This window comes from Pleurodeles waltl, chromosome 12 (genome assembly GCF_031143425.1).
Source record: "Pleurodeles waltl isolate 20211129_DDA chromosome 12, aPleWal1.hap1.20221129, whole genome shotgun sequence".
NCBI lineage: Eukaryota > Metazoa > Chordata > Amphibia > Caudata > Salamandridae > Pleurodeles > Pleurodeles waltl.
In genome coordinates this window covers 271,188,282-271,205,692 of record NC_090451.1, presented here as the reverse complement: position 1 = coordinate 271,205,692, position 17,411 = coordinate 271,188,282, and the positions used below count along the sequence as shown (strand labels likewise).

The 17,411-nt window shown below is 43.1% G+C and overlaps 1 protein-coding gene across 1 annotated transcript in view; it reads left to right on the top strand.

Moving 5' to 3' along the window:
• MBTPS1 (membrane bound transcription factor peptidase, site 1) overlaps positions 1-17,411 on the top strand; it is a 353,237-nt gene that overhangs the window by 184,336 nt on the left and 151,490 nt on the right. Inside the window, exons 11-12 of the mRNA XM_069215792.1 lie at positions 8,784-8,945; positions 10,343-10,487. Of these exons, the coding sequence (XP_069071893.1) occupies positions 8,784-8,945; positions 10,343-10,487 (307 nt within the window). The remainder of the gene's footprint in view (positions 1-8,783; positions 8,946-10,342; positions 10,488-17,411) is intronic.

Here is a 17,411-nt window from a genome sequence, read left to right as displayed (position 1 = left end):
TCATGCAACACTGGGGCCTTGTCATCTCCCAACCATGATTCTGTTAAGAATAGTAAGTCAGGTTGTGTGTCTGTGAGCAGGTCGTAGATGTGGTGCTTGTTTTCTGAGAGTGACCGAGCATTTATGAGCTGGCAGTTTAGAAAAAGTGTTGGTGTTAGTGGCGGTTGGCGGCTGTGTTATTTTGCTTAGGAGAAGTGTAAGCAGTATATTTTGAGCATGTAGCAGGTGTGTTGTTAGTTGTGATAACTGTGTGAGGGTCACAATAGTCTTGTTTTTCAATACAGTGTTCCTCTTCCAGCAGGTTTAGGAGACATTTTGTTGGGTCTGTGTGTGGGTGCTGGACTTGGTGGCTGAGAGAGACATGAAGAGTGTACTGTTTTTTGTAGGGTTGCCTTATGTAAAAGACAAGGGGATGCTATGTTGTTAAAAGTGGCATGTTGTTTATTTTGTTTGTGTCTGTTTAGTGTGGATGGAGTATGGGTTAGGGGTGGCGGAGGAGCATGTGGATCATGATGTAAGGCTCTAAATTGTGCAATGGAGGAGAGGCGGGTGAATAAATGTTGCTGTGTTGGGGTGCGTGTGGTAGATGTTTGTGAAGAGTGAGAATGTAGGGGTAAAGATTGGACGGAATTTGTATTCTTTGTGTAGTCATGAGGGTGGGAATGGGTGTGACGATAAGTATAATTAAGGTTTCTGTTGATTTGATGTGCTGATGTGTGTGGTCTGTATTGTTTTTGTGGAATAGTGAGAGGGGATATTGATGTTGTTTTTGGTGAGGTATTTGTATGTGAGTTAGTGCCGGTGAGTGATATTAGAGTATTACAGGGGGTGTTGATGTGTTTTGGAGATTAATGTATGAGGTGTGTAAGAGGGGATGGATGTGTGTCGGGAGTTTGTGTTAGTTGTGATGAATGGAAGAGGTAATATGTGTGGTGGAGTGGAGTGTGAGGATTGTATGGTTGAGCGTAATTGGTGAAGAGAGCGTTTGTAGATGGTGTGTTGGAAGGCTGGGTTTAGGAATTGTCATGATGAAAGGTGGTCTGTGTGGAGAAAATAGAGGATAGTGTTGTTGGTATGTATGAACAGGGAGTGTGTATCTGGAAGGCTGACAGCAATGTATAGTGTGGTTTTGTGTTGTTTGATGGCAGGTTGTGTTAGTGGGAATGGACAGAGTAGTGTTTGCTGTGAGAATGAGGGTGTTTTACTGTTGTGTTTGTGGTGGATATGTGTATAGGTGTTGTGTATGGGGTATCGTGTTGGATGATGGGACATTGCAATCTGTATTCGGTCAGTTTGTGATGCAAGAGTTGGATGTCTTTGCAGATGTTGTGTTTGCTTGTTGATGGATGTGTAGGGAGTAAGTTCCTTTCTGATAAATGGGAAATTGGGCAGCATTTCTGGCCTTAGGCCCTACCAGTCCTGAACAGGCCCAAACAGGCAGCTGTCCTTGTCCTCTCCACCCTTAGCTGAGATGCCCTAAGCCCTTGCTTAAATAGCCCTACTGGCCAATAGAAACCTAGTCCTAACCCTAACCAATCAGATTTGTAACCCTAACCCCCACAACCAATGGGAGACCCATCCCTAATCACCAATCATACCCCTAATCCTGCCAACCGATCACTAGCCCAGCCCTAAAAACCAGGAACCAATCAGAATCTCAGCCCTACTGCCAATCACAAGCCCAGCCCTAAAAACCAGGAACGAATCAGAATCTCAGCCCTACTGCCAATCACAAGCTTTACTCTAATCCCTAACCCAATAGAAAGACCAGCCCCCAACAACCTAACACAACACCATATGCAAGAACCAATAGAAACTTATATAAGGGCCAAGTTAACTGAAGCCCAGTCCCCGTGGGAAGGGAAGAGGTAACTGCTGCTCTATTCAGAATCTCCTTGGATACAGACAGGCTGAATCCACACTTCCAAGCTAGCAGTCTACTTTCCGGGTAAGGTAGAGATTGTAAAAAAAAAACACTGAAATACTGCTTGTCGCGTACTCTGAAATGTGACTTTTGTAAGGCAAAAAACAGGACAGTTTCTATACACAATTTAAATCAACAGAAACGATTAAGCAGTCTCCTGAACCCACTCTGCAAGATGTATGTAGCCTTTTTACATAGAAAACAGGGGGGTGGAGGGAGTGCTAAAAAAACAACAAAAAAAACAAACACTTTGAAATGCCAAGCTGCCTGAAACACTGGGAGTCTACAGTAAACTGGCACGGGTAGCAGTAAAAAACACTTTTAACAAAATATATTTCCCAGAAAAGTCTGGGCCTCCTTACCTAGGTCTTTTAGGAATCCTTGATCACTGGGCTATATTAGGGCATAGGCAAAATGCTTGTGCTGAGCATGCGCTACCTAATGAGGGTGGCGATGTCACCCTCCTGGTTGAGGCTCACAAAGCTTTTAAAACTGAAGTATTTTACTCATGGGTCACTTTTCCTGTAGTTGACGCTAATACACAAACATTTCACACATGCATTGAAGCTCCCTTACCAGGCCAATACAGAGCTTACAATGATTTAGAAAAAAGCATTTACGTATCTGGAACATCAATATTTGTTCCAAGGCACCCTACCACGTGTATTACAAAACATTAGACTGGGTCCCCTCAGCACTGATGGGACTACGTGGCCAGTCCTAGCCAGCTGCACACTATATCCTAACATACAACAGTTAAATGTAGGTGATATATGCCAACTAGTTACACTATACAGACGTTTGGCGCAGTTTGTTATGCATACACTAACAACTGGCCCAGTGAAGGCTGTTCAAGCTGTACAGCCACAGGTAGCTGTGCCTGTGATTAGTCCTGTAATTATCAATGCTAAAATAGGTAAAATACCCACCAGATGGGAGGAAATCCCCTTCTGGATTGCACAAAAAGCAAATCAGCTTGAAGCAATGTTTTTCTGTTTATGGGACCCCAGGATAAACATAGAATTCTCTCTATGTGCTTGCCACTTGGGATGGTTCCCCACCAGTGTGAACCTCCACATGCAGCTCCTCATGTGGACTTGTACTCGACAAGTTAAACTCATCAGCGGAACAAATCTGGTCCCTTCATTCAACTGGAGCTCTAAAGTGGTCAGACCCGACTTGTGACTTTATCCTGGTCCAGTACAACCAGATAACTGTGAGTGGTGCTTTGTGCCTTTTTGCATTTGGTACGATTTTTCCCTCAAGCTTTAAAAAATCATAACTCCGGTTCTACTAATTGGGGTTTTGCCTTTTTGGTATCATATAGTTATTTAAATTCTCTCTAGTTTTCTAAATTGGTTTGGGATTTTACCGGTGTGGTGTTTTCACTTTATTACTGTTTGAGTGCTGCATAAATACTTTACACATTGCCTCTAAGTTAAGCCTGACTGCTTTTGTGCCAAGCTTCCAGAGGTTAAGGCATAGGTTGATTTAATGATTTTTGTGTTTCACCCTGACAAGGATTGTAGTTTTTACCTAGGAGGGGGTTCTCATACCCCTTAACAAATGACCCAATTTCATACACCCATGGTGGAGATTAATGCTAACTCATTGACAGAAATTCTGTACCACAGGCCATTGACACCTGAGCAGTCGCTGATGTGGGACCCATATACCAATATAATCCAAATCCCATGTTTTGTTCCACTGGCGACCCGCCCCATTGTTCCACTTCACAGACTGGCTACGTGAGACCTATCTTTCCTCACAGCACCAGATTCTGGGAAAACTTGGATTTAGGCCTAGATGAGCAAGTTGAACCTTAATGTCTTTCATATTGCTCCTTCGGAGAGTGAATCCAAAAAGATTCATACTTTGGGCAAAAGAGTCTTTCATCTGTCAGTATGGCTCTATGGGCCTTGACCTCTGTGTGTCTCTTGGCTTGTTATACACCCCCTGTAAGGCACAAGGAGAAAGTTCTTGCCTGCACAGTTTGAGGATTTGATGAACTTTGCAGGACTGTACTTGATGGTCAAATATAGTTTTTTGGGGAGATGTCCAGGCTTCCCTGATGGAACTGTCTTTTGAACAACCAGGCACTTAGTTAAGAAAGCAGACTCATTGCCTCAAGTGGTTTAAGGACACTATAAAGTTTGTTCTTTGGGCCTTCTTTCTCCAGTTTCACCACCAATACCAGAGGTTTAGAAGCTACTCACTGGGGTCTTGCCTACAATCAGTAGGATATGTCTCATCCTGTTGAACAACCAGCTCATTCCTTTCATTCTCCAAAGGAAGGGGCACTTGTATTGGACACAAGCAGATGCTATAGTCCTCTTCTTCCTCCTCTCCTACTGCAGCTCAAGCCGCTTTAGTTTCCTTTTCAGTGGTCCTCTAGGCTGAAATGGGGCAAAATTATTTTTTGCCTACGCTGATGGCATGCAATAACTTTGAACCAATTTAATCTTCATACTGCTCTGTTTGATTACGTTCTCATGTTTTTTGGCTACTTTTACCCACTTTCCTTGAAACATTGATAGACCATGCTGATATACTCTTCAGAGGAGTTGAGCCATTGTTGTCAAGGATGTGATCGATGTGGTGCCTGGTGCACAGAGGGGGACAAGCTGCTACTTCTGGTACTTCTTGGTTCCCAAGAAGGATAGAGTGCTGAGGTCAGTGCTGGTCATAAGGCTTCTGAACACACTCAGGAAGGTCTTGTTCACAATGCTGACACTGGCCCAGATTCTGCTGGTGTTGGATCCCGCAGACTTCAAGTTGTGCTTGGATATGTTGATCTTAAAGTTCCCCAGGGGCGCTACTTTTGGTTTTGGTGGATATAGAACATTTCCAATTCACTGTCCTGTCCTTCAGCCTTGGCTCACCCATTCAGTTTATGTAGGTGGTGTCAATAGTCATGGCTCATCCTCAGAGATCGAGGATACATGTATTCCCTTATCTCTAACTGGCTGCTGAAGACTAGCTCACCTTAGCTAGCCTGGGACCACCTGCACAATCTGTTTTGTTGTTGTCTACCTGGGGGGTTCTTGACCAACAAATGGAAATCTCATCTTTGGCCCATCCAATGCATTCCTGTCATGAGTTATGTACATCTAGGCTATAATGGCAATGTTGCAGCATGAGCCTTTGTTCAGTTCCAGATGTTTTTGGAACTTCTTGGTCTCCTGACGTTGTGCATATGGCTAGTGCCTCATTAACGTTGGTATATGTGTGTCTTGCATAGAGCCTTTACCTTCAATGGGTGGAGCACTAGAGGTGCCTGTTTGACAACAGCTGGATCTCTGGCAAAGCAGCCCAGAACATTCTGTGGTGGTTTGCAAATATCAGTCTGCCAAGCAACAGCCCACTGTCCTTGCATTATCCGGACCAGCTGGAAGAAGGTGTGATCATAGGGATTTGGTCTTCAGTTGAACAGTGCCACCACGTCAACCAGTTGAAGCTGTGCATCGTGTGCCTGGTCCTCAGAGCCTTTCTGCCTTCCATCAAGGGCTGGTCTGTTCAAGTTCAGACAAACACAGCCATGTTGTACTGCAAAAAGGAAGACCGCATTTGGTCCTGTGGCTGTTGGAAGTTCTCGGGTTGTAGATCTGCCTGGGGCCTTTCTGGATTGCTTTAGCGGTCAGTAAGCTGTCAACGGATGTGCTCAGCAGACTTTGCTGTGCTGATCACGAATGGCACCAGCTCCCAGAGATAACTTAAAACATCTTCTCTAAGTGAGGCTCGCCTTTGAATGATCTGTTAGCAGCACCTGAGAACGATCACTGTCTGGTCTTTTTGTGCCTTGGAGGTCCCAATGCGACGCTCTTTAGGTGACACATTCTACCTTCAGTGGGACTGTAGCCACTTCTCTGCATTCCCATCTTGCGACTGATTCAGCATATCCTTAGAAGAGTCCAGAATAACTGAGCACGACCTATCCTAATAGTTCTTACCCTGGGCTTAGAGAGTCTGATGTGCTAACCTGCTGATTTTGATCATATGCTCTCCATTTCGGCTGCTTGGTTGAGAGAACATTCAGTCGCAACAACAGGGCAGGATTTTGCAACCAAACCTCTATAATCTACACCTCTGTGCATGCAAATTGAGCAAAATCAACGGAGAGGCTTTGAAGTTTTAACACAAGTGTTGGATGTTATTGTGACTGCTCACTGCTGTCCATCAAGGTAATTTGTTTTGAATATTGGTTGAATTGCATTGCATGGTGAGGGAAACGATGGGGTCATCCCTCTGCAGATAAACTATTCTGATGTTGTTCTGGCCTGGCAATAACAAAGAGCACTGGTGGCAACGCATTAACAAGCGCATCCCAAGTGGTACCCCAGTTGTGGGACATCCAGCCAACCTAGCAGAACACTATTTATTTTGGCTCTGCCCTAGTAGGCCCCTGCCACCTGGGATCAAGTTGCTGGAATTTAGGGATACCCCCAGTCCAGCTATGCCATAATTGCAAGATACCAGAAGCACACTATTGAAGTCCAATTCTCATAAAAGAAGTAACTGTAAGCCCATAATGAGTTCCGGTTGTGGTTTATTCTTCATACTTATCACATCACATATGACGTCCAGTATGTACAAGGAGCCCCACGTATTTCATCATATTGACTTTTTCAAGGCTGCAAGAATAGAATGCAAACAGCTCCACATTAACAGCTGGGGATAACAACAGGCTATGTAGAAAGAAGCTGCTGAGCACCTTCCTCATTCTCAATACCAAATAAGGTAGTGTCATGTCTCAAGGTGATTCTGTTCCACCGCAATCAGTGCTGGTGATGTAGAGTAACAAATTAAAAAACGAAAGCTGTCCAAACATGCGCATGCACATGTGTCCCTATTCCGTAATGTGAAAATCAAAATTGCACGTTGAAAATTCTGCGAAGTTTATATAAGCAAGAGGTTGTGATAGAAGTCAAAAGGCTCACAAGCGAGAACCAGTGATTAAAAAGAAAATTAGGTGACAGGAGAAACCATCAATAAATGTCCAACCCGCCAACATTCATGAACCGTTCCTGAGATGACCATCAGGTAAAACGGTCCCGGAGCGTGGGATACAATATGTTAAAAATCAAAAAGTAGGAGGTCAGTGTATCATGAATGCTAAGAGAACGGAAAGGGCCATTTAAAACAACTGAGGAACCTCCCATCCTGTAAAAATTTACAAATATATCTCAATATGAGAAGTGAGTGGGTCTTCCAATCCCACCAAAAAAGGACGGCTGCCTGTACATACTGGATGGCATATGTGATGTAAGAAGTATGAAGAGTAAACCATGACTGACACTCACTATGGGCTTTCAGTTGCTTCTTTTATGAGAATTGGACTTCTATTGTGTGCTTATGGTATCTTGCAATTGTTGTTTTGGCCTGGCAAGGTTTTGCTTTGGTCATTTTTAAACATTATTTGCCATCTCTTTAGGCCTTCCTTCGTATATCTGATCAGCCGACTTTAATGAAGTCACTCATGTGCGCCTTGAGACACTCAAATGGGTCTGTCTTACTACCTTTACCTTGGTGCACTGCGACATTATGTTGAGGGCATTGTCTGTCCAGCCTCCATGTTCTACCTTTTGTCCAGACAAGTTAGTACTTTAGAGTCTGACTGCATTTCTCTCTAAATTGACGACACCCTTTCATGTAGGAGAGTATGGCACACTCCCTTTAGTCTTCTCTTCAGAACATCCCTATAAGGAAAAAATGAGGGTTCTTTGGTTCAATCGTTAGTGGGACTTTAGTTTTTACTTAGATAGGACTGGGGCCGTCAACTTTTTTGGGGGATTTATTGATGCAGATAGAAAGGTCCATTGCAGAACACAATATATTTATGATACATTGTTCTCTGCATCAAGTTGTGCTATGCAGTGGCCAGAAAAAAACCTTCAGTGGCCCCTCAGGCGCTTTCGACCAGAGTAACAAACAGTGTTTGCTCAAGGCATTCCAGTATTTGATTTCTACCAAGCTGCTTAAACTGTCTTTCCATGCCTTCACCAGTCATTACTGTACTGACTCGCAGGTCTGCAGGGATGGCCAGTTCGACGCCTTGGTCCTGCAGGACTTCCTGGTGTAAAGTCCACTACTTAGACACAGCATCTTTGTGAGGGTACTGCTTTGGTAGCTCTTCAAAAGGTACAGAATTCAGGACTAGAAGTATCCATCAGAAGAACAATTTACTTACCTTCAGTTAGAGTCTTTCTGGTGGACACTATGTGTTATTGCTGATTCCTCACAACCCACCCTGCTCCCAGTTTTACTTTTCGTAGGTGATATAGTTCCAGGCTGGAAGTCATAGATTGTCAAGACGTTTGAGGTCTGTTGGTTTGAGTTGGAGGGCACCCAGACATTTTCTGAGATTAAATTGACGTCAGCCCAAAAAGGTGATTCCCATATGTAGCTCTGTACAATCGTTTCTGGTGGCACGGAGGAGTCCTGATGGAGGCTTATAGTGCCAACTGTTAGCCCATGTGGGTTAGTCAAGAGATTTCCAGATCCAATCCAGCACCTGAAGAGATTTGGAAGGGGAGGAATCTGCAGTTAGAGTATCCACCAGAAAGAGTATTACTTGCAGTTAAGTAACTTCTTCTTCTTATCCCCATGATGCTCAGTTTACCTCCAAACGTTGGTTAGAAACCATGTTCCCACCTATAGCTAATATACCTATGTAAGTGCAGTCCAAAGGTTTCTTCAGACTCCCCACTGTCTGACACTTGTTGGCTCCTGATTGGTCGATTCACAGAATTATATTTACATTCTAGCTTTCCAGCCATGGGCTCTTGCCTATAACTAGCCCAAAGTTTATCAATCTGTATCTAATAACCACAAGCTGTATATCATTAATTTCCTCTTACAGTACGGTTCGGAATCGTGAACTTGTGAATCCTGCTAGTATGAAACAGGCTCTCATCGCATCAGCATCTAGGCTTCCTGGAGTCAATATGTTTGAACAAGGCCATGGAAAGCTGGACCTTCTCCGAGCCTATCAGATCCTTAACAGCTACAAACCCCAAGCCAGGTCAGTGGGTTTAGTTTTCATTTGTTTCCTATTTATTTTCTGGTACGGGCATAATATGTTTTCCTTTTTGGAGTTTCATGTGAGTTAGCATACGTTAGTCTTATTTGATGTGATTTATCCTTGCAATAATTCCAAAATTCGTTTAGGTCTGCTCAGCGAAGATGTTTTACAAATGCCAAAGTAAATATTTCAATAGGGTTTGTTTCAGCACATATAACACACAACACATATAAGCAGTACAAAATAATTTGAGTAAAAATGGTAGTCCACTAGAACACTCAGTTGTTAATCTGTCCATAAAAAGCATGCAACTGTAGCATAAAACAAGTTCATTTAATAAAGACAATTGGAATCCACATTCTTAAAGTGCTCTAGAGTTAAAATCCACTGTTTCCCCCTCTTGGCAAATGACAGAATCTGTTCACTATACCTGGTAGAAGTATTTTATTAAGGAGTTTAAATTATGAATTAATGCCATGACGAGCTAGGATGGCATGTCTGCTATACCTCTGAGTATAAAAATAGCTTTTGTAAAAACTCAGCTAGTGTGTCAAAATAATATTTACTTATCCTTAAGTCTTTAATTAGGAATCTGAGCATGAGCTAATCACTGACGTTCCTTGTTTCTCTCTAATTATATTCCTTAAGACCAAATTCACGATTTAAGCTTTGAGAAACCCACTGTGTTCCCTTTTGTTTGAAGCTGGCTAGACCAGATCCAAAAGCTTGGCTCATTCTTCATAGCTAACAATTTGTGGTGCAATTGTTCTCTGTAATTAGAATATGCAGAGCATAAAATGGATAACAACAGACTCATTTAATGTGAAGTCCTCTTGAGCAATTGTCTTAGATATGGCAAAAAAAGATAATCAGGCCTGTACTGTTACGGACTTTAAGGAAGCCTGCTTCGAGGAGAATCCTGCATATGAGCTTCTGAATGGCTGATCACCTGTAATTATAGGGGGACATGCCTTGCTGGTTTAGTTAGAGTGAAGGCAGTCACTTTGTGTTTTTAATAAATTCACTTCAAGCCGATGTATTCCTTACATCTGCAGTGCAAGCACTGATTCTTTGGAAATCCTCTCTGGTGATTTCTTTACAGCCGTCCATACTGTACCAGCAAATCAAAGGTATTTGGGGCCAAAACCTACAATTCAGTGAGTACAGTAAAATGTTACAGCTTGCACTGCCTGTTCAAGGTTCATAAAAGGCGATCTTCAGTGATGCATTCGCTATACCATACTTTTTCTTTAGATGTTGCTTTTTTTCTAGTTGTTTCTACTACCTTTCAGAATCTGTTATCGCTTGCTTTTTTAGGCATGCATTTGTACTTTTCGCCAGACTAACCTGTTCATCTTGAAATATGCAGACAATGTTGTGGTTTGTTTTATATCTAGCCTGAGTCCAAGCTATGTTGACCTGACAGAATGCCCCTACATGTGGCCTTATTGCTCCCAACCCATTTACTACGGAGGAATGCCAACAATTGTTAACGTTACAATCCTTAATGGAATGGGAGTCACTGGCAGGATTGTAGATAAGGTAAGATTGCATTTTTTGAGTCAAGAAAATACATTTTCATTCTCCTCTTTATTATTGTTAACCTTTGAGAAGTAAACCTGGACTGCATGTATGACTTCCCAAATGGGTGAGCACTCAGTAGGACACAGTACTGTTTGTAAGTTCAGTCCAGCATTGCTAGGCAAATGTTGTGTCAGAAGTGCTGCTATTGAACTCGTTGAGCATTTAAGTAGGAGTCAGAAAGCACGGCTGAAGAAACAATGTTAAGCAGTGAAGATGGTGGGGTGGTTACAAAAAGGATGTGCCCCAGGGTTTTTTTTCCTGTTGCTCAACTGGAACAAGCAAGCAACCTTATTGAAAACTACACCGACAATAACTCTTTTGGAATGTCCACAAATCTGCATAAATATTGTAGGACTTGTCCTTTCAAGAAGTACAGGGAGTGCAGAATTATTAGGCAAGTTGTATTTTTGAGGATTAATTTTATTATTGAACAACAACCATGTTCTCAATGAACCCAAAAAACTCATTAATATCAAAGCTGAATATTTTTGGAAGTAGTTTTTAGTTTGTTTTTAGTTTTAGCTATGTTAGGGGGATATCTGTGTGTGCAGGTGACTATTACTGTGCATAATTATTAGGCAACTTAACAAAAAAAAATATATACCCATTTCAATTATTTATTATTACCAGTGAAACCAATATAACATCTCAACATTCACAAATATACATTTCTGACATTCAAAAACAAAACAAAAACAAATCAGTGACCAATATAGCCACCTTTCTTTGCAAGGACACTCAAAAGCCTGCCATCCATGGATTCTGTCAGTGTTTTGATCTGTTCACCATCAACATTGCGTGCAGCAGCAACCACAGCCTCCCAGACACTGTTCAGAGAGGTGTACTGTTTTCCCTCCTTGTAAATCTCACATTTGATGATGGACCACAGGTTCTCAATGGGGTTCAGATCAGGTGAACAAGGAGGCCATGTCATTAGATTTCCTTCTTTTATACCCTTTCTTGCCAGCCACGCTGTGGAGTACTTGGACGCGTGTGATGGAGCATTGTCCTGCATGAAAATCATGTTTTTCTTGAAGGATGCAGACTTCTTCCTGTACCACTGCTTGAAGAAGGTGTCTTCCAGGAACTGGCAGTAGGACTGGGAGTTGAGCTTGACTCCATCCTCATCCCGAAAAGGCCCCACAAGCTCATCTTTGATGATACCAGCCCAAACCAGTACTCCACCTCCACCTTGCTGGCGTCTGAGTCGGACTGGAGCTCTCTGCCCTTTACCAATCCAGCCACGGGCCCATCCATCTGGCCCATCAAGACTCACTCTCATTTCATCAGTCCATAAAACCTTAGAAAAATCAGTCTTGAGATATTTCTTGGCCCAGTCTTGACGTTTCAGCTTGTGTGTCTTGTTCAGTGGTGGTCGTCTTTCAGCCTTTCTTACCTTGGCCATGTCTCTGAGTATTGCACACCTTGTGCTTTTGGGCACTCCAGTGATGTTGCAGCTCTGAAATATGGCCAAACTGGTGGCAAGTGGCATCGTGGCAGCTGCACGCTTGACTTTTCTCAGTTCATGGGCAGTTAGTTTGCGCCTTGGTTTTTCCACACGCTTCTTGCGACCCTGTTGACTATTTTGAATGAAACGCTTGATTGTTCGATGATCACGCTTCAGAAGCTTTGCAATTTTAAGAGTGCTGCATCCCTCTGCAAGATATCTCACTATTTTTGACTTTTCTGAGCCTGTCAAGTCCTTCTTTTGACCCATTTTGCCAAAGGAAAGGAAGTTGCCTAATAATTATGCACACCTGATATAGGGTGTTGATGTCATTAGACCACACCCCTTCTCATCACAGAGATGCACATCACCTAATATGCTTAATTGGTAGTAGGCTTTCGAGCCTATACAGCTTGGAGTAAGACAACATGCATAAAGAGGATGATGTGGTCAAAATACTCATTTGCCTAATAATTCTGCACTCCCTGTATGTTATTTTGAAAGCTTTGAAGATGTTCCAATGTCAAGTAAAACGAAACAATGCCTCACAGACTTGTTCTGGCTTTCTTTTTCAATGTTTATCATCAGATGTATGAATTAGTTTTTTTTTCCCCTCCTTTTTCAGTTTTGAGGTCAAATTACTTATGACATATTGTAAAATATGTCACGCTATTTGAAGTAAACTAGCATATCCCGGATCATTTTCACAATAAACAGTTTCGCTTTTACTTTTTTTTATTTGGCGCAATACTGCATTTTCGTCAGAATAAAGAAAAAACATTCTCAGCAGCAATACATTGTCGATGCTACATTGTTTCATCTGATTTGAGCAACCTGCATATCATTTTCCAATCTGGTACAACTAGTGGAGGCACCATATTTGTATTCACAACTACTACCCGAGCTTGTTAGCAATCCAGCTACACCTCAAGGTGTTTCTTCCTCTCATTCAGCACAGGGTAATTCAGAACGGACAACAAAACTGCCATATTTTACTTACAGAAGGAGGGTAGCACACATTCCCTGCAGTGGTCTGCTTTAGGTCACAGCATTTCATGGTGGGCAATACACCACATGGTCAATCTCCTCATACAGTGCACACCTGGGGTGGACAGTGACTTTGCAGACCTTTTCACCAGGATACATACATCAAACAAGTCCACGAGTGGAACTTCAGCCCACGTCCTACTCCCGTACCTCAGTTGTTAAGGGACCCCCAAATAGGTCTGGTGGCCACTGTCAAAAACGCAAAATGCCCAATGTTCACCTCAAGCCTACCCAACCCACAGACCATGGGCAATGCACTATGGATGAACTTGTCAGGGGTATTTGCTTATGTTTTCCCACTTCTTCCATTTGTGGTTCGAAAGGTTTAACAAGCACCCCTAACTTTCATTTTAGTAGCCCTGACCTGGGCCAGTCAGCGCTGGTTCACCACCCTTCTCGACCCCTCTCTAGTGTCTCGCATAAAGCTGCCCAACCAGCCTGATCTTCTATCCCAAACTGAAGGCACACTCAGGCATCCTAACCCCATACAGCTGCACCTTGTGATTTGGCTCCCGAAATCCTAGAATTTGGGTACCTCTACCTGACTGCAGAATGCATGACTATTCTTAAAAAAGCCCACAGGCCCACAATCAGAGCCTGCTATGTGGCTAAGTGGAAACAGTTTGTACATTACTGTCTCTCTAAGCATATTGATCCTCTGAAATCAACAGTCCAAGTCATTATTTGATACCTGCTTCACTTGCAGAAGTCAAACCTGGCGTCTAGTTCTATCAGACCCTACTTGGCTATTGTTGCTGCTTATCTCCAGAAGAGAGAACACACTTTGCTTTTCAGGGTTCATGTTATCAAAGCCTTCATGGAAAGGCACAAAAAGATTATTCCATCAAAGGTGCCACCCGCTCCTGTGTGGAACCTCAACATTGTTCTTGCTAGACTAATGAGGCTCCTTTTGGACCACTACACTCTTGTCCCTTATGGTTTCTTTCTTGGTAGCCATCGCTTCTCTCAGGCATGTTAGTGAGATACAGACTCACTTTTTTGCTAGTACATTCAAGTGGCATGTAGTGCTGTAGATTTAAATGTGCCATCCTCCTCCCCAAATGCCTGTAGATGTTCCAGACATTTTTGCTCTTTCAACTTTGATCCTCAATCTTTCCTTTGCATGGTCCTCTTTTTGCATCTCTGTGCTCCACCTACACCCTCACCCTTTGTGTAGAAAAAAACAATCTAACAATGGAGTTGATGCCTATATTCATTATCAGCAATAGGTCGAGTCACTTTGCCTTGGAACTCGAAAAGACTTCTTTGAAGATAAACAACTCTCACGCGTGTGAGCCCAATACTAGATGACAGGAGTATGCACAGCGTGTAAATCTACTGCACTACATGCTTCAAACAGATGTTTACAGGGTGACATTTTCCTTTTGCCGTTAGCCAATATATATATATATATTTTTTAATTTTATTTTAGATTGATGAGGTTCCGACAGCTTCCTGAACAATAATGTTTTGCAAAAACCATTACAAAACAAATGTTTGTTCTATTGTAGGGTCTGGAAGCACATCCGAGAGCTTTGAAACCAAAGAAAGGAAGAAGGAAGATATTTCATTGAAAGAACCAAGAAATCATCAAAGGTTACAGGTTTTTTGACCCAATTACAGAAGGATGTCGAAGGAAGAGCACAAAAATAAAGGGAAACGGCAAAGAGCATTGGTGCTCCAGAAGGGCTAATTTGACCACAATTGTCTGAGAATGAGAGGGGGAGTATGGAGTACACCTTTTGAGATTTTGACCCAACTACCACCCCAAATTCGCTATAGGGCAGCCAAAACATATATGCAGTCTTTGTCTACAGAAGGAGCACAAGTTGGACAGGTCCGTAGAGTTCCAGCCAAAGACCCTTAAAGCAAGTGAGAAACAGAAGTGGGCACATTACACCACCATGGCACAGTCCCAGTACAAGCAGGTGTCACTCAAATACCTGGGTTTGTAGACTGACGAGGAAAACCTGAAAGAAACTGACTTGCCGAAAGTGGAAGGCTATAATGTCCAAGAAATCATCAAGGTGGAGAAAGGAAAAACACCAAAAAGGTTGCTGAAGGACACAGACACCAAGAAAGGCCAGGTAAAACACCAAAGGTGCACTGCAGCCCAAGCTGAAATCTTTGGACTTGAAGCACATGAAAACAAACTAGACTCCATTATCTTTAAAGAACGATTGAAGTCAAGACCCAATGGCGTGAGACTAAAAGGTACCGGAGGCTGCAAGCACTCAGAACCAGTCTCAAAACCAGATGGTGAATCTGAAGATTGGAGGGAGAAAGAGCTCTGTAAAAGGGAGGTTTTTACACTGAACAGAAAGCCTGAGACGGTTAAGTTTAAAGAAAAGGCCCTTGACCTTGAAAGGAAGAAACAGCGCCTCAACACTAAAATGGAAGCCCTGATGAGGAGAATCAGGGAGTTGGACTCCTTGAAATTATACAGAATTTCTGTAAAAGCAGCAGCTGAAAGGCTCATTGAGCACAGTCTTACTGAGCTGGAGCCTTCGACCTTTCCAGAACCCCAGGGTGAGGTTGAGGAGGAATTATTTGAGTATGAACAAGATTCAAAGGATGCTCAATTTGAGCAGGAATCCGTCCTGCAAGATAATCTGTACACATACCTGAAGATTGGATTCACTCCTACCCATCCCATCTCACCCGATTACCTTATGCTATACAGTGCCTAAATAAAAACGACAGCAGACAATTTGAGGAGGGGCAGACTGAATGATGTCTTCTGGAAAAGCTCCTGCCCACCGAGAAGAGAAACCACTTTTTACCCAAGCTGAAATCTTTGGACTTGAAGCACATGAAAACAGACTAGACTCCATTACCTTAAAAGGACGATCGAATTCAAGACTCCATGGCTTGAGACCAAAATGTACTGTAGGCAGCAAGCCCTCAGAAGCAGTCTGAACAACAGAAGGTGAATCAGAAGATTGGAGGGAGGAAGCACTTTGTAAAAGGGAGGTTTTTACACTGAACAAAAAGCCTGAGACAGTTAATATTGAAGAAAAGGCCCTTGACCGTGAAAGGAAGAAACAGCACCTCAACACCAAAATGGAAGCCCTGATGAGGAGAATCAGGGAGTTTGATTCCTTGAAATTATACAATTTTTCTGTAAAAGCAGCAGCTGAAAGGCCCATTGAGCACAATCTTACTGATCTGGAGCCTTTTACCTCTGTAGAACCTCAGGAAGAGGTTGAGCAGGAATCATTTAAGTGCGAAGAAGGATCAGAGGATGCTCAATTTGAGCTGGAATCCCTTCTGTAGGATAATTTGTACACATACTCACCTGAAGATGGGGTTGACTCCTACCCATCCCATCTCACCCTGACGATTTTACGCTATACAGTGCCTTAATAAAAAGGGCAGCAGACACTTTGAGGAGGGGCAGAATGAATGATGTTGTCTTCTGGAAACACTCATGCCCACCGAGAAGAGAAACAAATTTTTACCCGTGCTGACCAGCGTCCTGTTTCAGGGACGGGAGATTTTCAGGGAGGCATCTGCACCAGCAACGGCAGTAACACCAAGGGTAGAAAAGAGGTACAGACCCAACTTACATCAAGGGCAGTGTGGTTGCAGGCTCCCTAATAATCACAACAGCATGCAAGAAAGCCAGCTCACCAACCACCACTGGCTCTCCTCCTTAGAAGGAGAGCAAGCTAGTGAACAATGATGGACCATAAGAGAGATCAGCAGCAGCACAGTGGAGTGCTACAAGTTAAGACACCCTCTGCCACTGTGCCCATCAGCAGAGGGCTGAATTTGAAGATTTCATGCAGCATCCGCCAGAGGAATACAAGAGGGGGAAGACAATAATTTAGGGAGGTAAGAACATTGCCAACACCTGCCTAAAGTCCTCATTTAGTGCAGCGGATACAGGCAGCACTCAGCTGTGTGCAACCACAGCTCTGAAGAGACTCACCTTTCCAAGAGTCTTTGGGTTCAAGGAGGTGCAAGCCTCAGTGAGAAAATGTCCCTTTCACCACAAAAGGCCTGCAAGGCATCATAGTTGACGATGCATTGTAATGCATGGAAATAGACAATGAGACTACAAAAGCAATTAGGGCATCGCGATTTCAAGGACCTTTCTTGGGGGAAATTAAATCCAGAAAAAGAACACCCACAAGAGGAGGCATACAATCAACACCATCAGATGACTTCACACCACCAAGTGGCCCACCTTGTACATCATCATAGTGGCAGTATGATCTTTACTGTGCCTCACCTTTCGGGGGAGAACCAGAAGAACTACCCAAGCCGGGTTGGGGACCCTGCAGCAGGCGACTTCACAGCACAACCTCTCCTTACATGAAACACCTGTAGGAGGAAGAATCCAACGATTCACCCTGAAGTGAAAGAAAATCAACACAGTTGCA